Source organism: Wasmannia auropunctata, unplaced genomic scaffold (genome assembly GCF_000956235.1).
Source record: "Wasmannia auropunctata unplaced genomic scaffold, wasmannia.A_1.0 LD335985.1, whole genome shotgun sequence".
NCBI lineage: Eukaryota > Metazoa > Arthropoda > Insecta > Hymenoptera > Formicidae > Wasmannia > Wasmannia auropunctata.
This window is the reverse complement of record NW_012026905.1, coordinates 665,869-690,538: the sequence shown is the minus strand read 5'-3', so window position 1 is coordinate 690,538 and position 24,670 is coordinate 665,869. Positions and strand designations below refer to the sequence as shown.

Genomic DNA, 24,670 nt, shown 5'->3' with positions numbered 1-24,670 from the left:
TTAAAAGCAATTAATTTGTATTTATTAATCTACTTGACTTATGTGACCATTTTGATAACGATATTATCGCTAAACGCGATCCGCGGAGACGACGCGGACCCCATTTCGAGTCTCCGGACTGAAATGTTCCCACCGTTGTGTCATCTCGTCTCTCTCGCGAAAAAAAAAAAGAAGGAAGCCTGTTGAACCCGCGACGCGAGAGCTTCCTGGGGCTTTCGCCATCGTCCGCGACCGAGCGCGGCTGAGATCGAGAATAAGCCAACTTGCGTTGTGTCATTCTTATTTTCTGTTTCGCTGTACCGCAGAAGCGCAGTCAGGTAACTCCAACGAGAGAAAGGAGGGTTTATAACGCCATCACTCGCACACCACCGAGTATCTGTCAGAAAGCTACTTCCTCTCACTAGACTTGGCACGCCGACAGCTCGTTGCATGGGTGTATACAATTGCATATGCGTGTAGAGAGCGTGTATATGACTGCGTAGAGAGGAAAGTTTTACACTTTTACATACATACATACATACACGTACCGCCGTATACCGCCGCGTCACAAAGCGCGGCCGCCGTAAAGCGGAACAAGCGTTCGCCGGACAACGGGAGAGATGCGTCGAGCATTGAAATTCAATCAAATATCGCTAAACTAAGCGGGGATACTTTCCCCGCAGTTCGGACAGCCGCGCCGTGCGAATTTCCTCCTGAAAAAGTAACCGCCTGTGTAAACAAGGAGTGCGTTTCGTTCCGACGCTCTCCATCCCGCGCGAAAAATTTAAGTCGAGATTTTTAATTACCGTGCTTTCTCAAACTTTAAAAAAAAAAAAAATAGAACGAGCTCTCGATTGAAAATGAAAAATTAACACGGGCGGTTAATTGGATCGTGATTAATTATGATTGGAAAAACGGATAAATGAAGTTCCCCATTCTCTCGGTAAGCTCGGGAGTAAGTTCCAGCCTTTCGTTCGCAGTCTCGGTTCTGCGCTGTGATTATTTGAGGAGTTTGTCGTCATAAATTCGAATGTTGCCGTAACCTTCTATCCAATCAAACTTTCATTGAGCCAATATTATTTCCCTGCCAAACTTAAAAGTTCGTCATCAAAAAAAGTCATTAAAAATGTATTATATAATTATAAAAATATATAATTGTAAGAAAAGAATATATGAAAAAAAATTCAGACAACACAAATCCATCTTCATCCAAAATTGAGACATATGACGTCTTGCAGACGGCTTTTGGACATCTTATGTCTCAATATTGGACTTTCTGGAAATTTCGGAAAGTTCAATTATACAAAACTTGAATGGTACATTGACGATTAACAATAATAATATTGGAGTCCAATGGCAAATAAAATATCCGTGAAAAATTCTTAATTGATCCTTCACAGATGTCATCACGGTGACGCGCAAAATAATTACGCGTCGGCTTATACCCGTTTTCGTCTCGACGTTAGATTTGTTCTTTCGTGTCGCCTGAGAAATTATGTCAATCCCGGATCCAACGATAATCTACTCCCGGCACAAACGCGGCAGTAAACGACGCCGCATGAACTGCGTAAATGCAGTTTAAGCGTGCCATTCGATGTGTCATCACGTTTCCTTTTGCTTCGCAACGAATCACAAACGTACACACACACACACACATACACATACGCACTACTGGATGTTTCCGTATATAATTCTGTATATAGACAATGAACACGCCTTCGAAAAACAATTTAAATCACACGAAAGATGAAAGTATTCAAACTTATTTTTAATTTCAGTATATAAAATTTTGAATTAATACATTATATCTTTTTTGCGTATTAAGATTTAAAATCAAGATTATACTTGATTTATATCGATCACAAAGTTTATGTCCATTAAATAATTAATTTTTTATTTATGATTAATTATTTAGACACAATTGATTCTTATAAAATATTATTATAAATATATATAAAAGAAAATACATATCATTACACATTAAAATTCTTTTTTTCACTTCATGAAGAAAGCGTGAACCGCGAATTTAAAAGGCATAAATTTACAAATATATAGCAACTTTCTCTAAAATATCATGTTACGAGGAATTAACACATCTCGAACTCGCAATCAATCAAACTCGAATCTCACTTTCGGTCCACATCACAAAAATGTTCTTTTCTTTCTCTTTCTTTCTCTCTTTCTCTCCCTTTCTCTTTTTTTATTTAACCGTATAAATTTCATTGTCTCCGCGCGTGAATGCCGTTCAAAAATTCATGGATAATCTGCGGTCCGGCTTAAAGTTTCCATCGGTTGCGCTATCGATTATCGTTTTTTCAGAGAGGTGGAAAATACTTTTCAGAGTATACACATGCCAAATGCATACACATATGCACGCGCACAATGAGCAGCATCGATATCTCATAATTGCATATGCGAGCACATCATGCGATGCGATTGCACTTCCTCTCCGGAAGCTCTTCGGAAAATCTGTGCATGCCTTTCTTTTTCTGTTACAATATACACTTACATACACACATTCATCCACCCACACCCACCCACACACACACACACACACACACACACACACACACACACACACACACACACACACATACACATACACGTGCATCGTGTTATATGGAGACACACATACACACCCACCGTTTATCGATATTCTACTTTGAAATGCATTCGCATACTTCGTTTTTCATTTTTCCTCTCGTATTTTCACGATATTTCTGCCCATGGCGTTTATTACATCCCGTTCAACAAGTATATCGGGGAAGTTTGCCAAAAATTCAACTTGTTTGTCACATGCCAGCCAACAGGTCCCTCATCTCGTTATATATTAAATTATGCTGATGCAAAATAATTTGTATCGCGTCACTGGCTTGAGAGAAATTACATTGAATGTTTAAAGTTTAAATTCCGCATTAACATTTGACAATGCCATTTGCTAAAATAACATCTACGTTTTGTATTACTTTCTGTCACATAAATATTAATTTGATAATCGCGACAAAAATACTGTCTTTAATATAACGAAGGATTTTACATTGCACTTTATATATGAATAATTTCCTGATATTAAAGAATCTCCGTCGCAAAATTATTATTTGCGTTAATCGGGACGCCTATTCTTCCTTTCATTAAAGACAAAATCTCTTGCTAATTGGGGATCACCCGCGCGGGGGAGAGGGGGGGGGAGTGACGGAGAAATTTCATCTCGTGAAATTCACGGTTCGGGCGGCTTGTCGCGCCATGGGCGGAAGGTCTCTTAGCTGGCACCGATCGTGGACCGGCTGCGGCGGAGGTGGCTTTGCCGGCCTGACGGAAAGTCTGCGTGCTGTTTTCAGGGGTGGGCGTCTACATCTCGAGGGTGGAGGAGGGCTCGGTGGCCGAGCGCGCTGGACTCAGGCCAGGCGACACCATCCTGGAGGTGAACGGCACACCCTTCCGCGCGGTCACCCACGAGGAGGCCCTCAAAGTAAGTTCAATTTTTCTCACTTTACCGCCGCCCTCGTCCGGAGGGCTCCAATCCCTCAACGTCGTCCACGATATCTTTTAATTCCGGCGGTTCTATTAGCGCCTCTTTGTGAGAAGGCTCGATCTCGTTAACTCGAAGATACGAGCGAGAAGATAGCGCCGTTTAATTCTTGAGACGTGAGAGATCGTGACGTATTAATAGTTCGTTGCTTCTCGCTCTTTTTTCCGAGTTATCTTAATGAGATGTACAACACAATAAAATTTTATTCTGACATGTGTATATCTTGTTAAAATATCTTGAAAAATTGAGCCTTAATTAAAGCAAGAACAAATGTGTAGAATAAACTTCTATTTTCCAGCTAACGCTAATATTAATTCAATTATTATTGACGCGATAGCGACTCCCGCCAAGTATATTTTTTCGTTTCATGACGATTTATGGTGAAGGAGACGCTACATTTTTATTTTATCCCGTCAGAGAAACAAGACAATTCCAGTAGAATTCTAGTCTTGTTTTATTATTAAAATCACCTCATGTTGAAGGTTAAAGATTTTTACGACAAATATAATAATGTGCTATAAAATATTTATTAAATATCTATTTTTAAAAATTTATTACAATTAAATTTATGACAGAAATTTACGGTCGGGAAAACAACTGGTAATTAAAGTTGTCGCGCGTCTTAAGATTCAGGTTTATAATTTCCAATTAGCAGTAACGCTGCTAATGATAATCCCTCCCAGGTGTAAGTTCGAAGTGTCTTAACTCCTCGAAATGTATAATTCACAGTTTGAGCTTCGAATTAATAATTCCATTCCAAACACAAGTTTAAATTAGCACGAAGGACAGAATAAATCACCTCGTTTCTCGATCGTCATTTAGATTCGCGAACGTCTCAACGCTCACCGTCCCGATGCGTGGCAATTAGATACTTTTTGCCGGGAGAGAGAGAGGTGAGAACGACGACGACAAAAACGAGCAATTGGAACCGTCCCAATTAAGAGTTTTTCTTCAAATTCGAGTCCCGAGCAATCGCGCGAATGCTTCTGATATTTACGACTGACCTTAGGTACCGCGGCCTCGTCAGCCCTCGGCGCGCTGGCCCCGACTTTCGACCGGATTAAAGAAAGTAGGGTAAAACGTGAAACATCCCTAAATCCGCGCGCAAATAGTCGGAAGATGGACCGCTTTCGGGATCAGCTGTTCTCTCGGCTATTCTCATTCTCTTTCGCTACCCAGCTGCCTTCCCATTTATCAACGTATCTCAACCCTTTCATCGCCCGTGCCATTTTGCGAAGATGTATACACTTTGGTAACTCCTACAATCCCCTTATAAAGTCTTGTAATCACCGTTAATTAAGGAAGAAAGGTGTCGTGAAATTTTAGTGCGGTTTTACTAGTAATCTGCCTTTAATATCCGGCTGTCGCAAACAAGATGTAGCCTGAAAGTTTCTGTTTTATGGAACGTTCTTAAAGTACGTGTTAAAATGATATAATTCTTTTGTAAGATCCACTTTAGACGATCTATAATTGTAGAATAGAATTCCATTTATAATTTTTTATATGTATATTTCAATATATATATATATATTATAAAATATTATATAAAATATTATAAAATATTTTTTATGTTTTTTTTTTTAATATCTTTCATATATTGTATGGTACGGAAAATTATAAATATTATTTTAACTTGATTTCTCTTTTATAAGATGCAGTCTGAATGTTTCTGTTTTATTAAATGCTCTTATAAAATAAGCGTTAAAACAATATAATTCGTTTATAAAGTCCACTTTAGACGATCTATAATTTTAGGATAAAATCCCATCTATATCTATAATAATATCTATAATTTTTTATGCGCCATTTATTTTACCATTATTCATTATGCCATTTTTTTATACGCTATATTAAAATACGCGTGTATTTCAATATATTATAAAATATTTTTTTATATACATATGTATTTTTTATTCTTTAAATGTTTTTCATATATTATACGTGCAGAAAATTATAAATATTCATTTTATCTAACTTTCTCTCTTATATACATATATGAATTACACATTGTCTAAAATCGACTTAAAGATACTGCAGTTCTTACAAAATATTTACAATTTTTCATGATAAATTTTCTATTTTAGACGATCACTTTACAATTTCAAGATAGAATTTCATTCATAATTTTTTTTATATACTTTGTGTTTCACTTCAATATATATGCTACCGCTCAAAAGAGTTTGGAGCACTCTATAATTGAAGGGCTTGCAGGACTAACCCACATTTTATAACAACGGAGAGAGAATGAACTCTAAAGTTAAAGCGATAAACGTTACATTTCATTTTGTTTGTTTTTATAAAAATGCCATAAAATGTAGGTTAGTCCACTGTTGCAATAGTTGCAGCTCTTCAATTTTTAGATAAAACACAATTATTTACAGAGATAATTAAAGATTACTTTATTGAAAATATCAATTTTCATTTGTAAACGTAAACTATTGCAAAAAAAAATTGTGATTGAAACAATAACTTTCGTACATTTGCAACGTTGGTAAATAAAGTTAGTAAACAAAGATTATATTTTCGTTTCAAAATTTGAAGATTTTGAATAGTAGCGTGTTTTAATATATTTTTTTACTGTGTGTATATGCGCCATGCTATTTTTTATTCTTCAGATGTTTTTCACATATTATTTAGCGAATAAAATTATAAATACAAAATTCTATCTTGCTCTTTCTCTCTCTTTTTCTTTAATCCAAGAGATTATGAATTTTTAAAAATAGACTTAAAGATTGACGCCGCAATTCTTGCGAAGTATTTGCGAGTCATATCTCCATAGATCACACGTGTGGCGCACGTTGCATGCCGTCACGTTGAAGCACCCGCTGAGGGGTCATCCTTTGATCCCCAGGGTAAACGATTCAAGAGAATATCATTGCTCGCTTAACACGTTTGACGCTCGCTTGGAGTAGCAAACACTAAGCGGATAATATTCGCGTGTAAAATTAAGCACGTCTCTCTCTCTCTCTCTCTCTCTGTCTTCCCAGTCTCCGTGTCTTTCTATTTCCCAAGTGCCGTGTAGTAAGATGACGTCGAGGAGAAGCAAGAAGATTAAAACAGCTTCGAATATAACCCAGCGCATCGTTACAAGTCGGAATCCAAAATTGAGTAGTTTAAAGTGAACTTTGCAGCGTCGAACTTTAAACTGCGGGTAAAAGTGCGGGGAACCGTTCGCGGCCTTTAAATTAGCGCCGTTATAAGCGCGGAGAACATACGTGGGAGTCAATTTCGAGATAAATTTCTAAATCGACCGACGATGCAACGCGCCGCGCTTTCCAACTGTGCAGCCCGTAATGGAATATCGAAGATACGGCGGAGAATCGATTTAAGGGGCTGAGATTGAGAGTTGCTTGAACGCCGGAGGATCTATCTTTGGTTTCGCAGAATAAAAGTTCGCGGTCTGAAAATTTTCTAACGACGACCGCGCGTTCAAACTCATCGTAATCGCGTAGGGACTTCAACCGCGAGTCTCGCGCCTTCGAGCCGACCCGATAGTGCTTGTTCTCGCGGCGCAGCCTTTTGTTTCTTTTGAGAATGAATCCTCGCCGCAAAAGCATCGGGAATACGTACGTAGCTATACGCGGAAGATAGTCGGAACCATTTACACTAGAGAGATTACTCGCGGCTATTCCTCGGCTCACCTCGCGTAACGGTTCTTCTCGATTCTTCACGCAACCTGCCAATCTGGCTGATTGCCGCGCGTTCGTACTCGCGCTATCGACCGTCAAGGATCCGCGTTCTTTCGATTTTTAACGGAAGCTCAAAATTTAATTTCCACTTCATATTTGCGTACTCTGTTCATTAATTTTATTTATTAAAAAATATTTATTTACTATTTATTTATTCTTTATATTTTTATTAATTATTTTTTATTAAAAAATTTGTCAATTACGTGTACCAGTTTGAATTTTCAAGAAATTCCCTGAACGGGTGTTTTATTAACAGAAAAAAATTGCAATATTCAGAATTTCGGACGTGGAAACAGTTTTTCGTGAAAATTCCTTTCGGTGGTGCAGCGCCACACTCTGCTCTGTTTATTTTATTTATACATTTTACCATTCATATTTCTATTTAAAACTGCGGAGATTGCGTGTTTGCGCGCGCTCCTTCAGGCATACGTATATACATACTTTATTTATTCTGTCGCTTGCGCGACACTCGTCGCGATTTTCCACATATATATATATATATATATATACTATACGCGGACGTAGACGTGAAGAAACGCTAAGGAATCGCGCGCGAATCGATCGCGTAGAACGAAAGCCGCACAAGGATATAGGTCGAGTTCTAGAGACTTAGGCCGACGATATTCCGGAAAAATTGCTGTCACGGGAGGGTGAGCGAATGGTCGGCTGTGGCGATCTATATCCATCCTGATTACCCTTCTTCACATCTCCTCTACGATACGTATATCGCCTTACCGAGTCCTATCGATCGACTGTATACCCACGGTCGCCCCGATGTAAACTTTATGTGCGATTTAAAAATATTTAGCGAATCCGCTAATTTAAGGCCTTTAATTTCTCCCTCTCTCTTTCCCTTTTCTGTCATTCTACCTCGTCACGTATGTGCTGTTTTTCCAAATTGTCGTAGTCCTTATTATAATAATGATACAAAAGTGTTGCAATAAAAATAATAAAAATTTAAATACAGTAATATTTTGAAATACAAATATTAATAAAATTGATACAAATAGAAAAACAATAATTCTCTGAAATTCAAATATTAACAAAATTAGTATAAGTATAAAAACAATAACATCCTATATGAAAATATGAAAATAATGTCATAATATTAATAAACATAAGATCGTGTCAATTTTGTGGAAATGTTGGCGCAAATTTCATAAACCATCTCGATCCAGTAAAATTCATTTAATATTAAATTGTGCGATATTTCGCAGAAGAGAATCCGTCCGTTTCATTAATTATTACTCAAAATTTGCATGTATTATTCTCGAAATAAATCTCAAGCGGCTGTCGCGCGAACATTTCAGAGATCCTCAATCGCATTTGGCGTTTCGTAAGATAAAATAGCGCGACTGAATGGAATAATACTCTAAAATGGAATGTTTCTTTCATTCTGTCAATGTCATATCTTCGCTCGGCCATATCTCATTTCGATTCAACTTTGATCATACCGGTCTCGCGAAATTCGATGAATCTTCCAGGACGTCTCTCTCGGTGTCATCTTTTATTCAGCGAGATATCTCGCGCTCTCGCGACAGTTGAATAAGAGAACTAATATCCACGTGACACATGTGAAAATGATCTACATCCATCGCGAAAATTGACGTAAGACTTGCTAGACTCGTTTTTTATCCGTATTTGTGGCACGTATAACGATATTGGATGGACTTGGATTCATGAGACGCGCGGTCGGTTTGATTTTAATTAAAGGCATGAGTATTAATATAATTCCAGATTTCCAGCTAAATTAATTATTGGCATCAGCATTAATTTTTGAACTTGGATTCGGAGCGTCTTGCGCAACGGGCTACATAGAATAAACAAATACTAAGGTTGAGGAAGTTATTTTTTAAAAGTAACTTATTACCGTTACTCGTTACCGAGTCAAAAAAGTGATTATTATACTTAGTTACCGTTATTAGTTATTGATTCTCAAAAGTACCTAACTCGTTTCCGTTACCGTTACTCAAAACGATTCGTTACTTTTTCGTTACTTTTTAGTGCTAAAACAAGATTAGACTAAAAAATTTACTTTGGTAATATTTTCGAAATATTATTAAAAGCAATAAAACTTTTTACCTTAAATTTGCAAAATCACTAAAATTTAAGAAGAAAGATTTTAAAATGCACACAATTTTTATTTTCTTATCCCTACAATTTTATGTTTGAAAACTTTAACGATGAGCAGCTTATTATTATTAGTGAGAACTTAATAATTTTTTAAATATGATTAGTTCTTGTCGTTAGTTATTTTACTGAAACTATTAAATCAAAATCAATGATAATAAAAAATCACTGAACGTACATTGAACTGTTTTGTCCGCTAAACGCAGTCTAATAACTGTAATTTGATGAATTGTGAATATTGGTCAAAAACTAAAGAATAAATGTCAAAAATTGTCATAAATAAGTTCAAAATATAAAAAGTAACGATAAAAGTATAACTATTAAATTCGTTACCGTTACAAAAAAAAACGAAATTACATTATACCATTACAGTTACAAGAAAAAAAAAAGTAACGCCGTTACCAAAAAAAAGTAACTGTAACAGGAACGACAAGTTGTACTTCCCAATCTGACAAATACATAGCTAATTTGCTTGACGAACACGTTAACGAAAAAACTATTTTGTGTCATCGCCTTATGTCACATGGGCTATTGAACTCGGAACGGCAATTGTTTCAAAATTCCTTGCGACGTCGCGTGTGGAATTTGGGAACTCCGAGACACGACTGGAGCCTCCGTCTGGCATCGATCACCGTAAACGAGCATTAAATCGCTCGGTGCCCGCCGTCGTAAAGGATAACGGAGGCGGCGGGACGTTATCACGTAACGGCTCGTCAACGAAATGCTCGCGGGAAGCGTGGCACCGGGTGACGCGTGTGGTACGCAAACAACACACATTCGAGCCGAGATGTCTCGCCGCTTCTTCTCCATCCTCCCTTTTCTCTATTCTCGAACGACGACGACGACGACGACGACGACGATGGTCGGCGAGGACGGAGAGGGCGAGAGCGACGTAGCGGCGCCGAGCGTCCCGGCGCCCCTCCGGCGAATCTTACTCTCGCTCTCTCTCTCTCTCTCTTTCTCTCTTCCGTCTTTTATTCTCTTTACATAATACACGAGGCTTCCGCAGATGCCGGTTGCCTTTCCATGAAAGGAAAAAGGGCGGCCAATAACTAAACCGTGGCGCGTTCACGCGCCGCGAAATGAAAAAGTCTTTGGGGAAATCTCAATTATGGAGAATCTCGTTATATACGGCGTTGTAACTCGTGATATGCCCCGGCCGCTGATATAATTTCACAAAGAAGAAGTTATAAGTTCGTTATTATTAACGCGCTAGTTTCACTCGCAAAATTCGAATTAATTTTTATCAACGCATGTACGAACATCTAATGTGTGAGTGATTAATTATGCAAGTATGTCTCTAGCGAATCCTGAGAATATTTATTTGCCAATTTAAATGTTTTAAATTTTAAATGAGAAAAATCTTGGTAAGCAAATTCTTGGAAAAAAATGTGTATACATGTGAACAAGAAAAGAATCTTATATATCTAATAATTTTAAAAAAGAATCTTCTTAGCAAGAGAAAAATTCGTAATATTTCCTCTCTTGCTAAGATTCTTCTTATATAAAATTTAAAACATTTAAATATGTAACATATACACATAATATTATAACTTTTTGATTCTGTATCAAATTTAGATCTTAAACTTAAGATCTACTTTACCGGTATATAACTTAAATTATATACCGGTCAAAAGTTTGGACGCACCACGTGATGTTCCTTATTTGCCTAAATATTTCGTTGATAAGGACTTCGTGTTTCAATAAGACAGTGATCCGACATTGCGGGAAAAGTGTTTGGTATTTGTATTATAACTGCATAGTAAAATAATTATGATTAGAAGTCCCACTTTTATAATTATTACTCCAATAATTTTAGTGATAATAATAATTATATTTAAAATTCTACCGAACAAATGTATAGTTGGCGTCGAAAATGACTGTACGTTATAGTTAAGTTATAATAATTGCAACCATTTTTTTTTCTCTCAGTGTCAATATCAAACGTCAAAATTGCGCCACAGATACTTAGAAAATCAAGAAAAGTTCAAAACACTAACAAATATTTGATCTTCTCAATCGTCAGACTTAAACTCAATAAAACTTTTGTGGGATGCGTTAGATAGGAGAATTTGAATGATTCGACCAAAGATTGGAACACTTTTTAAAGCTCTAAAAATTGCCTGGAAGGCTATTCTAACGAAAACGCTACTATACACTAATAAAAAGGATACCGAAGATTTATGCTGCTGTGATAAAAGCTCGAGGAGGGTATATCGTAAATAAGCTATGGCTGTGCCAAAATTTAAAAATTAGATTACATTTACATGAAACATTTATATTTGTTGCATGTTTTCCTTAGAGAAAATTATGTTCAAATATAGTCTTTACGTGCAATAAATTATCATATTTTTATCTTTGTGGATTACAGCCATTTTATACAGGGACGTTTTATGCGTCCATTTTAACTTTTGACCGATACTGTATGTATTCCTTGTTTATTATTTTTTTTATAAGATTTTATTTAAAATCTTTTTATAGTCAAGAAATTATTGTTGACTAACGGGTCATCATTAATCAATTAACATCAAATTGTAAAACTAAAACAGAAAATCTATAAACAAAAATTCATTTTTTTAAGCTTCAAAAAATACTATTTCTATTTAGCAGTAATTGATCCCTCCATTTAGAGACGTGGAAAGAACAAACTTCGGCGATGTCTGTCTATACAAGTCGACTCTCTAGGATGTCGCAGGCTATATCTCTTATAATTTATCATCGATAGCACGGAGACACGCGATCAGGGTCGATCCGGCCTGACCCAGAAAACGATTTCGCCGGCGAAAGCGATCGGAGCGATATCCGCCGGATGGCATCGTAACTCGCGGACCGCTCGTAGATAACCGGCTTCCGGATGGCCGAAAATATGACGGCACGCGAGCCGCCGCTTGCGGGCGACGCGGAAATAGCTACGACGGACCTCGGACGCGATAATGATAGCTTCGAGCTTGGTCTCAGCTCGTCTCGTCGCCAAACGGGCTCCTCCCCATGAATTATTTATTTAATCGGCCGGCGCGGAGATGGACGCCGATCACGGAATCGTGCCGGCGCACGAACTATCCCGAGCTTTTCATCTTGCACTCCCGACAGCTAACCTGATATTAATTTCCCTCTCGTATGCGATGCGACACGACGCGATAAGACTGTCATAAGTTAGACGGATATGGAGCTTCCAAGATGTAGATATTATTGATATCCGAGATTGATTGGCAATATTGGGCCGCCGTAGATGGAAATTTAAAAAATGGCATTCCTACGTGACAGAATAGATTAAGAAAAGTAGAGAACTTATAATTAGCATTAACGAAATATTAGTAAAGGATAAAAATTTAGAGAACTGATATAATTATTTAAAATTTTTCTAAATATTGTATATATTATTATTATGTAACTGAGGAATTCATTATTTCTTAATTATTCTTAATCAATAATTATTAATAAATAAAAAGAAATTAGGTGTGTAAATATTTTTATGAAAAAAAGGATCAAGAGACAGACATCAAAATATTAAGAATTCGCAAATTAAAATTTCATATGTTAGTCGAGAAAAATTAATGAGGGTCTAAGAAACAAATATTTTCCAATATTCGGATCTAAGGTCTAAGAAACAAATATTTTCCAATATTCGAATTAATAATTTCATAAGTCAGTAAAAGAAAAATACAATTAACTTCAGAAAGGCAGTGCGAGGTCAAAGTTTAGAAAAGTTCACGAAGCGCGCACAAATGCTCGGACGCAATTTTTGCGAGTTCCATTTGTCGAATGTTTTCCGAAAATGTAAAACAGCACGTTCAATTTGCGCGGCGCGATTCGGAGGACGGGAAGTCGGATGGGGAAATGGATAGGGACACACGCGGTTTACGATACTCGTCCCGAAAGGCGTATCTCCGGGATCGGGTTCGCGGCGAGATCCATTTGCCAAATGCGATTCCGCCATCGTCGCAGAAATGAGACGGCATTTTTACGTTTCCGTCTCGCTCTAACGGCGCTTCCGACCGTTACGGAAGCGCAAGGGGGAAAATTGTCGTTTCTCCCGTATGCCGCTCACGTCGTTACGGAGAGGGCTGTCGGGACGAGAGGGGCGCAGTGCCGCGAGAGGCCTCGCATCTTTAAGGAAACCGCGGGATCCTAGGGACCATCGCGATCCGAGCTGGGTCAAGGATAGGGTAGGATGTGACGTCACGGGCTCTGCCAGGAGGATCGATATCCTGCTACCGAGTGGCGTCACATCGCCACGAAACACGTCTCGTCCGGTTTCTCTTCGTTAACTCTTCGTCTATCTTACTTATAAACAGCCCACTTCGGATGCTCCGCTGTTCTTCATTAACCACCCCCCTGCCGCGTGTCTTCGCAAGAAACTGATCTTGAAGGGTTAAGTCTTTCTTTATTGCCCCCTCAATTTCTTCCCTTTGCTAGAAATAATTTTGTTCTTATAAAAATCAATTTGTATTTGTGCCTATATATTGTATATTTACTTTTTATCATGTTATTTTTTGTACTTCTGATTGATGCGCGTAATATTCGAATATATTCGAATATATTGAAACAGGTCAGCGAAATTGTATTTTTTCTTTTTTTACTTCTCGCAAATTTATACAGCCAACAAATTTTTATCATGCAATATTTTATTAGCTGCCGAATAATATAAAAAAATTCTACGCAAAATTGAAAATTACACGGAGAATTATAAATAGCACGATACTTCAAACATCAGTTTATTCTGATCTCTCTTTAAAATGTTAAATTTTAAATTATAATTGCGAATGAGTGAGTATTAATATTGGGCCACGAATAAATTTTATCGGTAGAAAAATTTTTAAACGCACAGCATCCCAAATTTTAAGCATCCATTCTGCAGAAAATATAATTTGAAGTATATTATTAATATTTCTTGCAGCGTTTTAAGCTTAATGCTTAGTCGCATTGAATTATTAAGAATTAAAATTCAATTGTACACGGAGAGAATTTTATTTTAAAATTTACCCTAAAAATCATGTTAATCGTGGGACAACACAATATCTCGACGAATTTTATGTGATTTTCGTTATTTTCTTAAATATATACTATAACAAATTTATTGTAGTGCATAGTAAAAAAAAAAACAAAAAAAATCACATAAAATTTGTCGAAATACTATGTTGTCCACGATTAACATAATTTTCAGGGTAAATTTTAAAAGGAAATTCTCTCCGTGTAATCTCACTATTTCAACTTATTGCACTACTGATTGCATTGCAAATCCGACATTGATTTGGCACGCAATTTAAATAGCTGAATGATGAGTTTAAAAATTCATGTAGAATTTATTAGGCCAATATGACCGTAGAAGACGCTCTCAAAATTGACTGTACAATATTTCTTGCCTTGATTACCAAAGTTCAACGCTCGAAGTTTCTAAATGACAACAGAGGAAGATGTTGATCGCGACTAAATTTCCGCCCCGAGAAACTCGCTTTCCGCTCGTAAGACTCGCGCAGACTTCCCATCCCTCAACCAAATCGCGTTTCCTGTCCCTATCCACGTGTTCCACGTGATACATATTGTACAAATATTCTTCGCCGTCTTCCGACAGATGCTGAAGTCCTGCAGAACCCTGAGCATGACGGTGCGCGGGCCTGCGTTGGACCCACGCTGCCGGGGCGGTCACCCCGTATGGTCGTCGTCGGGCCGCCCGCAATCCTGCAGCTGGATGGACCGCCAAGGTCGGCCGGCGTCCCCGCCACCCCCTCATCCGCCCCGCGATTCCCGCTACGGACCGAGGACGCGGAAGGTCGAGCTGTGCATCGAACCTGGCCAATCGCTAGGCCTGATGATCCGTGGCGGCCTCGAGTACGGCCTCGGGATCTACGTGACGGGCGTCGACAAGGACAGCGTCGCCGATCGCGCCGGGCTCCTCGTGAGAATCCACGCTTTTCCGCTTTCTGCGATCTGGATCGCTCTCGCGACCCCGATCCGAATCTTCGAGAAACAAATGCAAATCAACTCGAGCACGATCTCTAGCGAAAATACATTATTTTGTTGACTAATGAATATTTATTAACGCGCTCACCATTTATTTTATTCCATTTAGCGTATCGTTCTCGTAAATGGCTTTGTAATAAGTATTAACTTTATCGCGACGCTGTGTGATCCGTTTTTTGTTTACGGCTTTCAATTATCTCGTTTCGAGACTCGAGCTTTAATGCAGAGACGCTCCCCGAAATGCATCGCAGGTCGGCGATCAGATCATCGAGGTGAACGGGCAGAATTTCGAGGAGGCGACGCACGACGAGGCTGTTCAGATACTGAAGACCAACAAGAGGATGAGTCTGCTGATACGCGACGTCGGCAAAGTGCCCCATTCGTGTACCACCAGCCAGCCCATAGTGATCCCGACCACCCGTTATCCCGAGCACGATTCCATGATTCTGGAGAGCCCCGGAAATCATCGTCCACCCAGTCCCGCGTAAGTCGCAAATATATCTTGACTAATTTTAAATAATCCAATCTCTATTACATATGCACGCACAGTACTAGAGTTGCCAAAAGTTTGCGACCAATATAATTTTACATACGATATCTTTTTAGAAATACATGTTGTGAGTAAATTCTTAATAGCATCAACAGTTGTTTTATTATTATATCAACAGGTTTTGTTATATCATTTAAAATTGAAGATATTAAAATTTTATATATATGATACAATATATTTAATAATTTCCAATACAATAAAAAATTACTTATTGCCCGACAATTTTTTGGCAGCCACTGTATACAAATAATATATAATATATATTACATATTTTTAATATATATTATATATTATTTGTATACATTTTAATAATATATATTTTATATGTTAAACATATAAAAAATATATATATAATACAAATACTTTATGTGTACAAAATCTTAGTTTTTATTAATTTTATATCTGAAATTTATGTCAATGTTATATGATAGACAGAAAAAGCGAAAAGAAAGTGAAGAACGAAAATAAATTTTGCATACAATTTTAACGTAGAATTAAAAATTTACCAAATGTATACTTTGCGCGTTTCTCGATAATTTTCGAAACTTTACATGGATTCTCTTTCAAATGTCAATATTAACTCGTATTACGTAAAAATCGTATCTGAATTAAATAACATTAATTAAATCAATAATTAAACTTGCATAATAATGTAAAAATAATATTTGCCGATAAATCTTGGTTAATTAAATCGTGAATATTGGATGAAGCCAAGTTAATTGCAATCAACATATCCATGTCACAGGTTACCCTCGAACAAAATTCACGTAAATCACGTTTTCAGCTTAAATTTCATTATAATCTACATACGACGTTTAATAACTCTGCTAAAAGGAATCAATTCGCCTACCACAAATACATTCTCAAGTACATTTTTAAGTTCAATGCCGCGTTGTAACGTCTATTTGTAATTCATCTCTCGACCTCGTGGTCGTTCGATTATTTTTGTCTAACGTCATCCGATTTAATCCCTCGATCGATTTTTGCGAAAATCAAGGAGCAGCACGAACGAGTGGAGGCACCGCAGTGGCATTCACACCGTTTCGGCGGCCACCGCCGCCATGGTGGAGGAGAAGGCGCGGGTCGTACTCGCTAGGAGCGAGCGGGCCGCGCTCTCTCAGCTGTTGGCGGATTACAGGACGAGGAGGCTGACGATAGAAGATCTGATCGTCAGCCTCAGCGATCTGCTCAACACCCACGAGAAACTGACGCTGCTGACCGAGCTCAGAGAGTTGGTTGACAACAAGGATAGAGCGGCCTTCGACGATCTCGTTTACCGACCCCGAATAGCAATGGCCAGGGTAGGTTCTTAAGCCAAAATGTCCTTTAACCGAAATGATTTTAACTCCCCGCGAGATGACGAGAACATATTCAGAATGGAATATGGATATATGGATCGTATGGAAATTCAAATCATATGGAATACTCAAGTCTCTCTCTTTCGTGAGAATTGAGAGGACGTGCCCGGGATTTTTAATTTTCAACGAAGTTATTAAATATTTATAATTCCAGCAAAATTCTAACACTATGAAAATTCAAATCATATGGAATATGTAAATCGCGAGAATTGTTAAGTTAGAGAACGTACCTGGAATTTTTAATTGTCAACGAAGTTATTTCTAGTATCAGTCAGGTATTTCTAATTCTAGCAAAGTCCAACTTTTTTGCTACTACAAAAAATTCAAATTACTGTAATAATAACGGCGAGATCTAGAAAAATTTATGGGAATCATATTTGAAATGTATGCGGTCAGGTTTGCGCATTATTAATATTAACGTATGCAAACTGAAGCATTTGAATTAAATCACAATGATCGTTCTGAGATCAATCAATTCAAACTGGGAGTAATGCATTACTATGTAACCAGAAATGCGTTTCCATTATTCTCATCGCGGCAATAATAGAACAAATCATTGAACTTGAAGTGAAACGTATTTTCGATAAATTTTTACTTGAGATAGCTTTAGATATTGTAAAATACGTGAAACAATTTAATTTTTTTCGTGATGCAAGCGTATATATAATCGCGAAAAATTTAACTTTGAAACCAAGAAATTCTTCCGTCAATTTGAGAATGATGAATATTTCTTTAAAGAAAACCAACGCTCGCGAACAAACCATCAAAATTGAGATGAAGTGCTCGTGGGAGAGCTCTTCTCATTTTAACCCGGACGCGGCGCGGGCGGTTTACGACCGCAGTGCCGTTTCACCGGAACGTGCGATTAGGAGGCATGGCGGTCTTGAAAGGAGAGCCGAAAGTGTCCGGGGCGAGAATGGCTTTTAAAATGCTGTGTTTCCTCTTTTTCAGAGAAAAGGCGACCGCGCGCACTCGGACCTGATAGTGACTCCCTCGCTGCACGATCTTCCGGTGAGTTATATAAACTCATCTCCTACATTCTATTCATATATATCCCTCGAGCTTACATAGAACGCAACTCACACACACATACATATATATATCGACACGTACACGTACACATCTACATGTGTATCACACGCATAAATTCCGGATCACACACGCGCGTTGTGCGCATTGTTACTCACGTACAGGCACCCGTACACGTTTCTTTCTATCCACTCCTGTCTCTCTATGACGATGATGTATGGAACTGAGTTCTTTCTTTCCTCTCTTTCTTTCTCTCTCTCTCTCTCTCTCTCTCTCTCTCTCTTTCTCTCTCTTTATCCTCCACTCGCTGTTTCTGTGGAATCTCTGCTCACCCTAATTGCCAGAGACACTCGAAAATCGCTTTCGCGTGGCACGCCGCCCTTTGTCGATGGACTCCGCGCGCGGGGAAAGCAACAGGGAAATGTGTTCCCTGAAAGTTCCACGTTTGCACGCGCGCACACTCGCGCGTGTTCCTTAATCGACAAATTGCGGCCGTTAGGAAAATTATCGTCTTCCCGAGAACGAGCGAAACTATGCGGACAAAGGGAGCCAATCCCAAGAGAAATGTCCTACATAGCGATTAATAATTCGCAACAAAAACGCGCCATTTATAACAGCCGACAGAATAACCCGAAATAATTGCTGCGACAAAAAGTGGAACTCATCTGAGGATTGCATCAAAATTTCAGAGAGTAATACTTCGTCGTAAGCTATACTTGTATTATCACAGGCAATACATATTCATGATTGGAATCACGTAGATTCGTGAGAGATCTCAAAGTGATTACGATGCACAAAATAAATAAATCTATAGCCCAATAAACTTAAGTATAACAGTGTTACTCTTAAATACTAAACTATATTTAGTATTCATATACTAAATATAGTATATAGTTAATATTTATACACTAAACTACAATAGTATATTTGGTATATCTATACTATGTACTATATGTGTACTACATATTAAATATTTAATATTTAGTATGTATAAATACAGTACTATAGTAAACTTAGTACTTTACTGTAGTAAACCATATTTATTATTTAGTATATAAATATTAACCTTTAGTATATGATGATATGACGATTTTCTGGTTCTTACATTACATTTCACGGGTCGTTCGTGTCTTCTTCGTTTCATTATTTTTACAAACATTTTTGAGTAATTCTTACATAACTTTATTTTTAAAAAATACTTGTAGGATTGTGTATTAAAAAAATTGTATATAAATTATACAATTTGTATATAAATCGTTATAATTAATTACAATCAGCACGAATAACCAGTGTGTAAGAGTTAAATATATACTTTAGTACTTAAGTATCATAATTCCTATACTAAATATAGTTTAGTATTATCTACTACATAAATACTAAAATAGTTTAGTATTTAAGTAGATATTATAATTGCTATATTTTTAAACTAAATACTATGTTTTAAATTAAATACTGTACGCAACATAAGTAATTTGGGCGCGAGAGCAAGAAAGATTCTCCAAACGTGAAAGTAGAGACCACGAGGGAAATCGATGTGAGGGATAAAAATATGGCAACGGACATTCGGAAATCGAGTTATATCGCTCGTTATCGGCGACCGGCACAGATGCGACCGGCGGTCGAAGCAGGATGGGAAATCCGCGAGATCACGTATTAATTGGAGAGGTGCGAGGGAAACGGAGAACGCCACGCACACACAGCAGGACGCTCTTACAGGAAAAAGGTCGACCCCTCGGCAGAGGATTCGCGATTCTCCCGGAGGCCGCTTCGCGGAAAAATTCTTTGCGCCGCTCTTTCTCTCTCTCTCTCTCGTTCCGAGTGAGAGTGAGAAAAGGAGACGCGCGCAATATCGATCGCCATTACGATCGATCCTGTTCCGTTTGATCGTTCCGGTCTGTCGTTATCTTCTCCACGAACAAAGCATGACTCGTCTTTTAGGAAAATGACTTGCAGCCCCTTCGTCTCTTTCTCTCTCTTTATATATACTTCTCTCTCCTTCCGCGCGCTGAGAACAACAGCTGCCTGATGATGAACAAAACTCGCTCTGTGCTACAGCTAGGGAAACATCAAGGTCCGTCGAGCAAATGACGTTTGTCCCAAGCGCGGCAAACAACTTCGCCATGTCGCTGCCGCGCTGATAACGTTTAATGGCCATCTCTATAACGTTACGCGAATATCTATATGTATATGTACGAGGCCTGTACGATTCGAGAGCCACGCCTTTGAATTTCTTCCATCAAACGAAAAATACACATTGAGAGAAAAATATGGTCGCAATTACCATAATTTAACTGTAGCGTATATAGTCTCATTTTCAACTATATATTCGTTTAATAGAACTATAAACATGTACAATTACATTGCTGACATTACAGCGGTAATAATTATAAAAATGGAGCTAACCGTAATTATTTTATCGTGCAATTATAGTGCAAATACCAAACACTTCTCTCTCAGTGCACGTATGCCAGTTTCATCAGCGCTAAATTATCAACGTAACGTCGTGAGAAAAATAAGAGATATAATAAATCATGTGACTGTTAAGTGAACATCCATCTCTCTTTTCGTCTTTCTCTTTTCGTTCAATCGTTTAGTTTTTTTTTTTTTAGAAGCAAACGCTTTGTACTCCATTTATATACTTTAGCGCCGTAGCTTCCTACATTAACATACATGTACAGTAGTCGTAGTAAGTTAATCAGTAATTCGTTATTATTAATTACGCTGCTACGTTTGACCGACGCGAGGTTTAGTCGAACGAATTTTGTTCGTCCAAGCGCAGCTTTTTCCTCGGCGTGTCTCTTTCTCTTTCTTTTACTTTCTCTAGAATTACTATGAGCTATGAGCATTCTCTTCATCTACTTTTTACACTTCTTCTTCTTATATTGACTCTTATTCTCTCATCGCTACTGCTATTATTACTATTATTTATAATCTTGCTTATATGCCGCGCTACTCTGCTCCCTGCGACTTTAGTCCGTGTTTGCCGGCAATTCGGAGAATCGATTCCTTCGAATTTCTTTTCGTGACGTGCCCACATTTTAATATCCGTTCATTTATTCTGCCGTCCTACTACGGTCATAATTATAAAGGGAAAGGAAAATATTTTAATTAGTCATATTCTACTCAACTCGGAGGAATCGATAGCGAGTAATTGAGGGCAAAGTATCGGGTGTCACTTTACGATTACGTTGCATAATTATAATTAGACAGAAATGCAATTTATATTATAACACGTGAATTATAATACAAATTACGTAAATATAGAATATGCAAGATATATAAACGATGCTGTATCGTGCAATTTATATCTTTATTGACACATACACGCACATACCTCGTGTAATTTCTAATAATTATAATTATGCTATGAATAATTTTATATACTACATTTCTATGAACGCCGCTCTCTTTACCGCAATTAAAATAATGGTATATATAATTAAGATTTCTTATTTCGCGAGAAAAATGTTGCGCTCTTGCACATAACATTCTCTCTCCCCTTCTTTTTATTCGCTAGTTGGATACGATCTGTTAGATGCCTGCTGCTAACAGACAAGTAGAAAGCCGCTGTGCTCGCCAAACATCACATCTTCCTTCCACCTTCTCTCTTACTAAAAATAAACAACTTTCAAGAGATCCCGAGACGCTCGTTCCGTTTCGCGGTTTCCGCGTGAGAGCTAAGCGCTGTCGCGAAGCTCGAGAAAGAGCTCAAAAGCGTTCCGTTCTCCGCGGGAGAATCGCAGGAAACGCAATCGTCTCGTGCGAATGTAAAAGCGAATTTCTCGCCCGCTCGAGTTCTATTCGTTCGACTGGAGAAAAATTCGGAACCGACGAATTTTCGCGCGAAGACGCTCGATTCACGACACCGCGCCGTCGATCGGCGGAGGCGGCCGTAGATCGGCTGCCGAGATCCATTTCCGGCCCTCTCTATGATCCCTCGAAGAGGACGCGATGCGTCCGCGGGAAGCCTCGCCGGTGAAGCGCGGCGTCGTAAATCAAGTGTCAGCTGCACGCGCGCGGAGACAAATGTTGCCGGCGGAACGATGCGCGACACGTCGATCGATGATGAATTGTCGTGCGACTGCTAATTTCGCCGGCGCTCGAACTGCAATTGCTACCGAATCAGACGGGCCCGAGCTAATCGATGCGCTGACTGAGGTTAACGAGCCGCGTGAAGGCCCGAGTACACAATGATTTAATTGTAGCTTTGCCCACCCGAGGAAACGAGCAAATCGGAACAGAAAGCGATTCGCGTTACGTGTTTTTATTACGCGTTATTGAATTAAAGTTTTTAACGTAATTGTTTTTTCGATAATTGATAGATATTAAGCATACATTAAGCATTATTTTATTTTGGGTATCGGGATACTAATTTATTTTATTTATAATTAGCACGTCAATTTTGAAATTATTTTATTTTTGCTATTCTTACTCATCATCGTAATTATTAATTTTTATCGCGCGTCGTTTAATTAAAAATTTCACGCAATTGTTATATCAATAATCGTAAAGTCATATGTTAAGTGTTATTTTACTTTGTAGTCGAGATACTGAATCATTTTACTTATAAATATAATAGCACGTTGAAATATATTACGTAATGATTTTATGTTTACTCTTTTCATCGTAATTGTTAATTTCCATCACGTTCCGCATTCATGACTAAAATTTTAATCGTTACTCTTATAGTACCAATAAATGTGCCACTTATTATTTCAATTTCACTTTAATTACATTTACTATGCGCACACTCCCTTGTTTAATTTAATTGCGTGAGTAAAAAAAATAATCTCTTAAATTAATCTCTTAAGCTTTAATTAATCTTATTCAGTTTCGACCCATCTTTCTTTTTATTCGCGATCGCTAACTCATCGTTGTGAGAAATTGCGAGAGGATATCTATATGCGAAAATAAAAATCGTTACGATAAATATTTACGAACCCGTGCGAGATGAAGAGAAAACGGTCCGCGGGGGGATATTGCTTTACATCATCTCGCCGGGCGGCGCGCGTCGACGAAATATCATCGATCGGCCGATCGTCCCTCGTTCGTTCGGTGGGAAGAAAATGTGAGAAAAGCGCTTCTATTTACCGCGCGGTAAAAAAAAAAAAAAACGGAAAGGGCGCAACGGCATGACACAGGACATCTCTGATTTCCCGCAGAGGGGTGTGCCCGCGGGTTGTTGCCGTCCGGGACGACTGGTGGACGTCGAGGGAGATCCCCTAGGAGTGACGGGCCCTCTTCTACCGCGGGATAGCCAGGAGTATAGGTCGCCGAGCGAGGACAGCGGTCTCGGGGCCGACATGCCCAGGACCAGGTCGACCGCATGATCTCTCTTTCTCTGTCTCTTTCTCTCTCTTTCTCCTACGCCGAATGGGGGATCGCGAGCCGCCATTTTGAACGGCGTAATTTTCACGCGCGCGTCCTAGGAAAAGTTTCGCGTAATCCCAAATCGTCCAAATTGAGAGCATCGTCGATGCTCTCTGAGAACCATGGGAAGTGTTACCTCGTGAACTTCGGTCAAGAAGAGATGATGAGAAAACGCTGGTTCAAAATGGCGACGGCGACCCTCCCGGCGTTGACTTTTACCACTCTCCCTTCGATACTGCCATTATTGCGTTAAGATCGCCTCCCTTTCGCCGTAGCCGCTTGAGTTTGTTGTCTATTGTAGATACACGAGAAGAGCTAATTAGCGAGGGGCATATACTGACTTACTATGGCGATCGCTTTCATCTAAGTAGCGAGTTTACAAAGAGCGACTGCTTATATATATATTATATATAGGGTGTCTGTCAGCCGCGTTGCCTTTCAAACTGGATCCATTTACGATACGAGAGACGAAAGCTGAAACTTCGATATACGTAACAGGACAATTTATCTTTTCGCGTAAATTCGTAAAATGTCACGCTCTTTCAAAAGTAAATATTTCCTCTTAGTGTCTAAAATGTGTTTGAGATATTAAAAAAATTATAAATATTATACAATATTTTGATATTTTATTATAACATTATAAACAGAGGAAGGACAAATGGCGCGTTGTTGGAATTTACTCACCGGAAAAGCTCTATTAATGAAAGATTTATTGTTAATGAATTTATCATTATAACTTCGCAATTAACAGGAACTCGGTGGTTACCGAGGACACGCTATATAGCGAGCGACAGTTCACTTTCGAGGCAGGAGAAGGTCACGCGTGGCATTTCTGTGTGTGGCGATTGACAAACAGTTATAATCATACCCTTTCGCTCACGAAAGAGTCGGACCAAGTCGGACGCTCGCGGATGATCGCAGGTGGGCTCGAAAATAAAAGGCCTCCATTCCCCCTCGCCAGGCTCCTCTCAGAAGTAGGATCAGCGTAATGGCGTTTCTCTGTAGGATAAACGCGGTACATCGATATTTCATTTACCGCCACGCATTTGTTCCCTCCCCTCCCCCTCGCCCCCCC

The 24,670-nt window shown here is 38.5% G+C and overlaps 1 protein-coding gene across 1 annotated transcript in view; it reads left to right on the top strand.

Moving 5' to 3' along the window:
* Positions 1-24,670, top strand: part of LOC105454438 (whirlin) — a 68,032-nt gene that overhangs the window by 5,375 nt on the left and 37,987 nt on the right. The window contains exons 3-9 of the mRNA XM_011697047.1: positions 306-317; positions 3,318-3,448; positions 14,900-15,223; positions 15,540-15,772; positions 16,836-17,139; positions 18,148-18,207; positions 23,388-23,542. Of these exons, the coding sequence (XP_011695349.1) occupies positions 306-317; positions 3,318-3,448; positions 14,900-15,223; positions 15,540-15,772; positions 16,836-17,139; positions 18,148-18,207; positions 23,388-23,542 (1,219 nt within the window). The remainder of the gene's footprint in view (positions 1-305; positions 318-3,317; positions 3,449-14,899; positions 15,224-15,539; positions 15,773-16,835; positions 17,140-18,147; positions 18,208-23,387; positions 23,543-24,670) is intronic.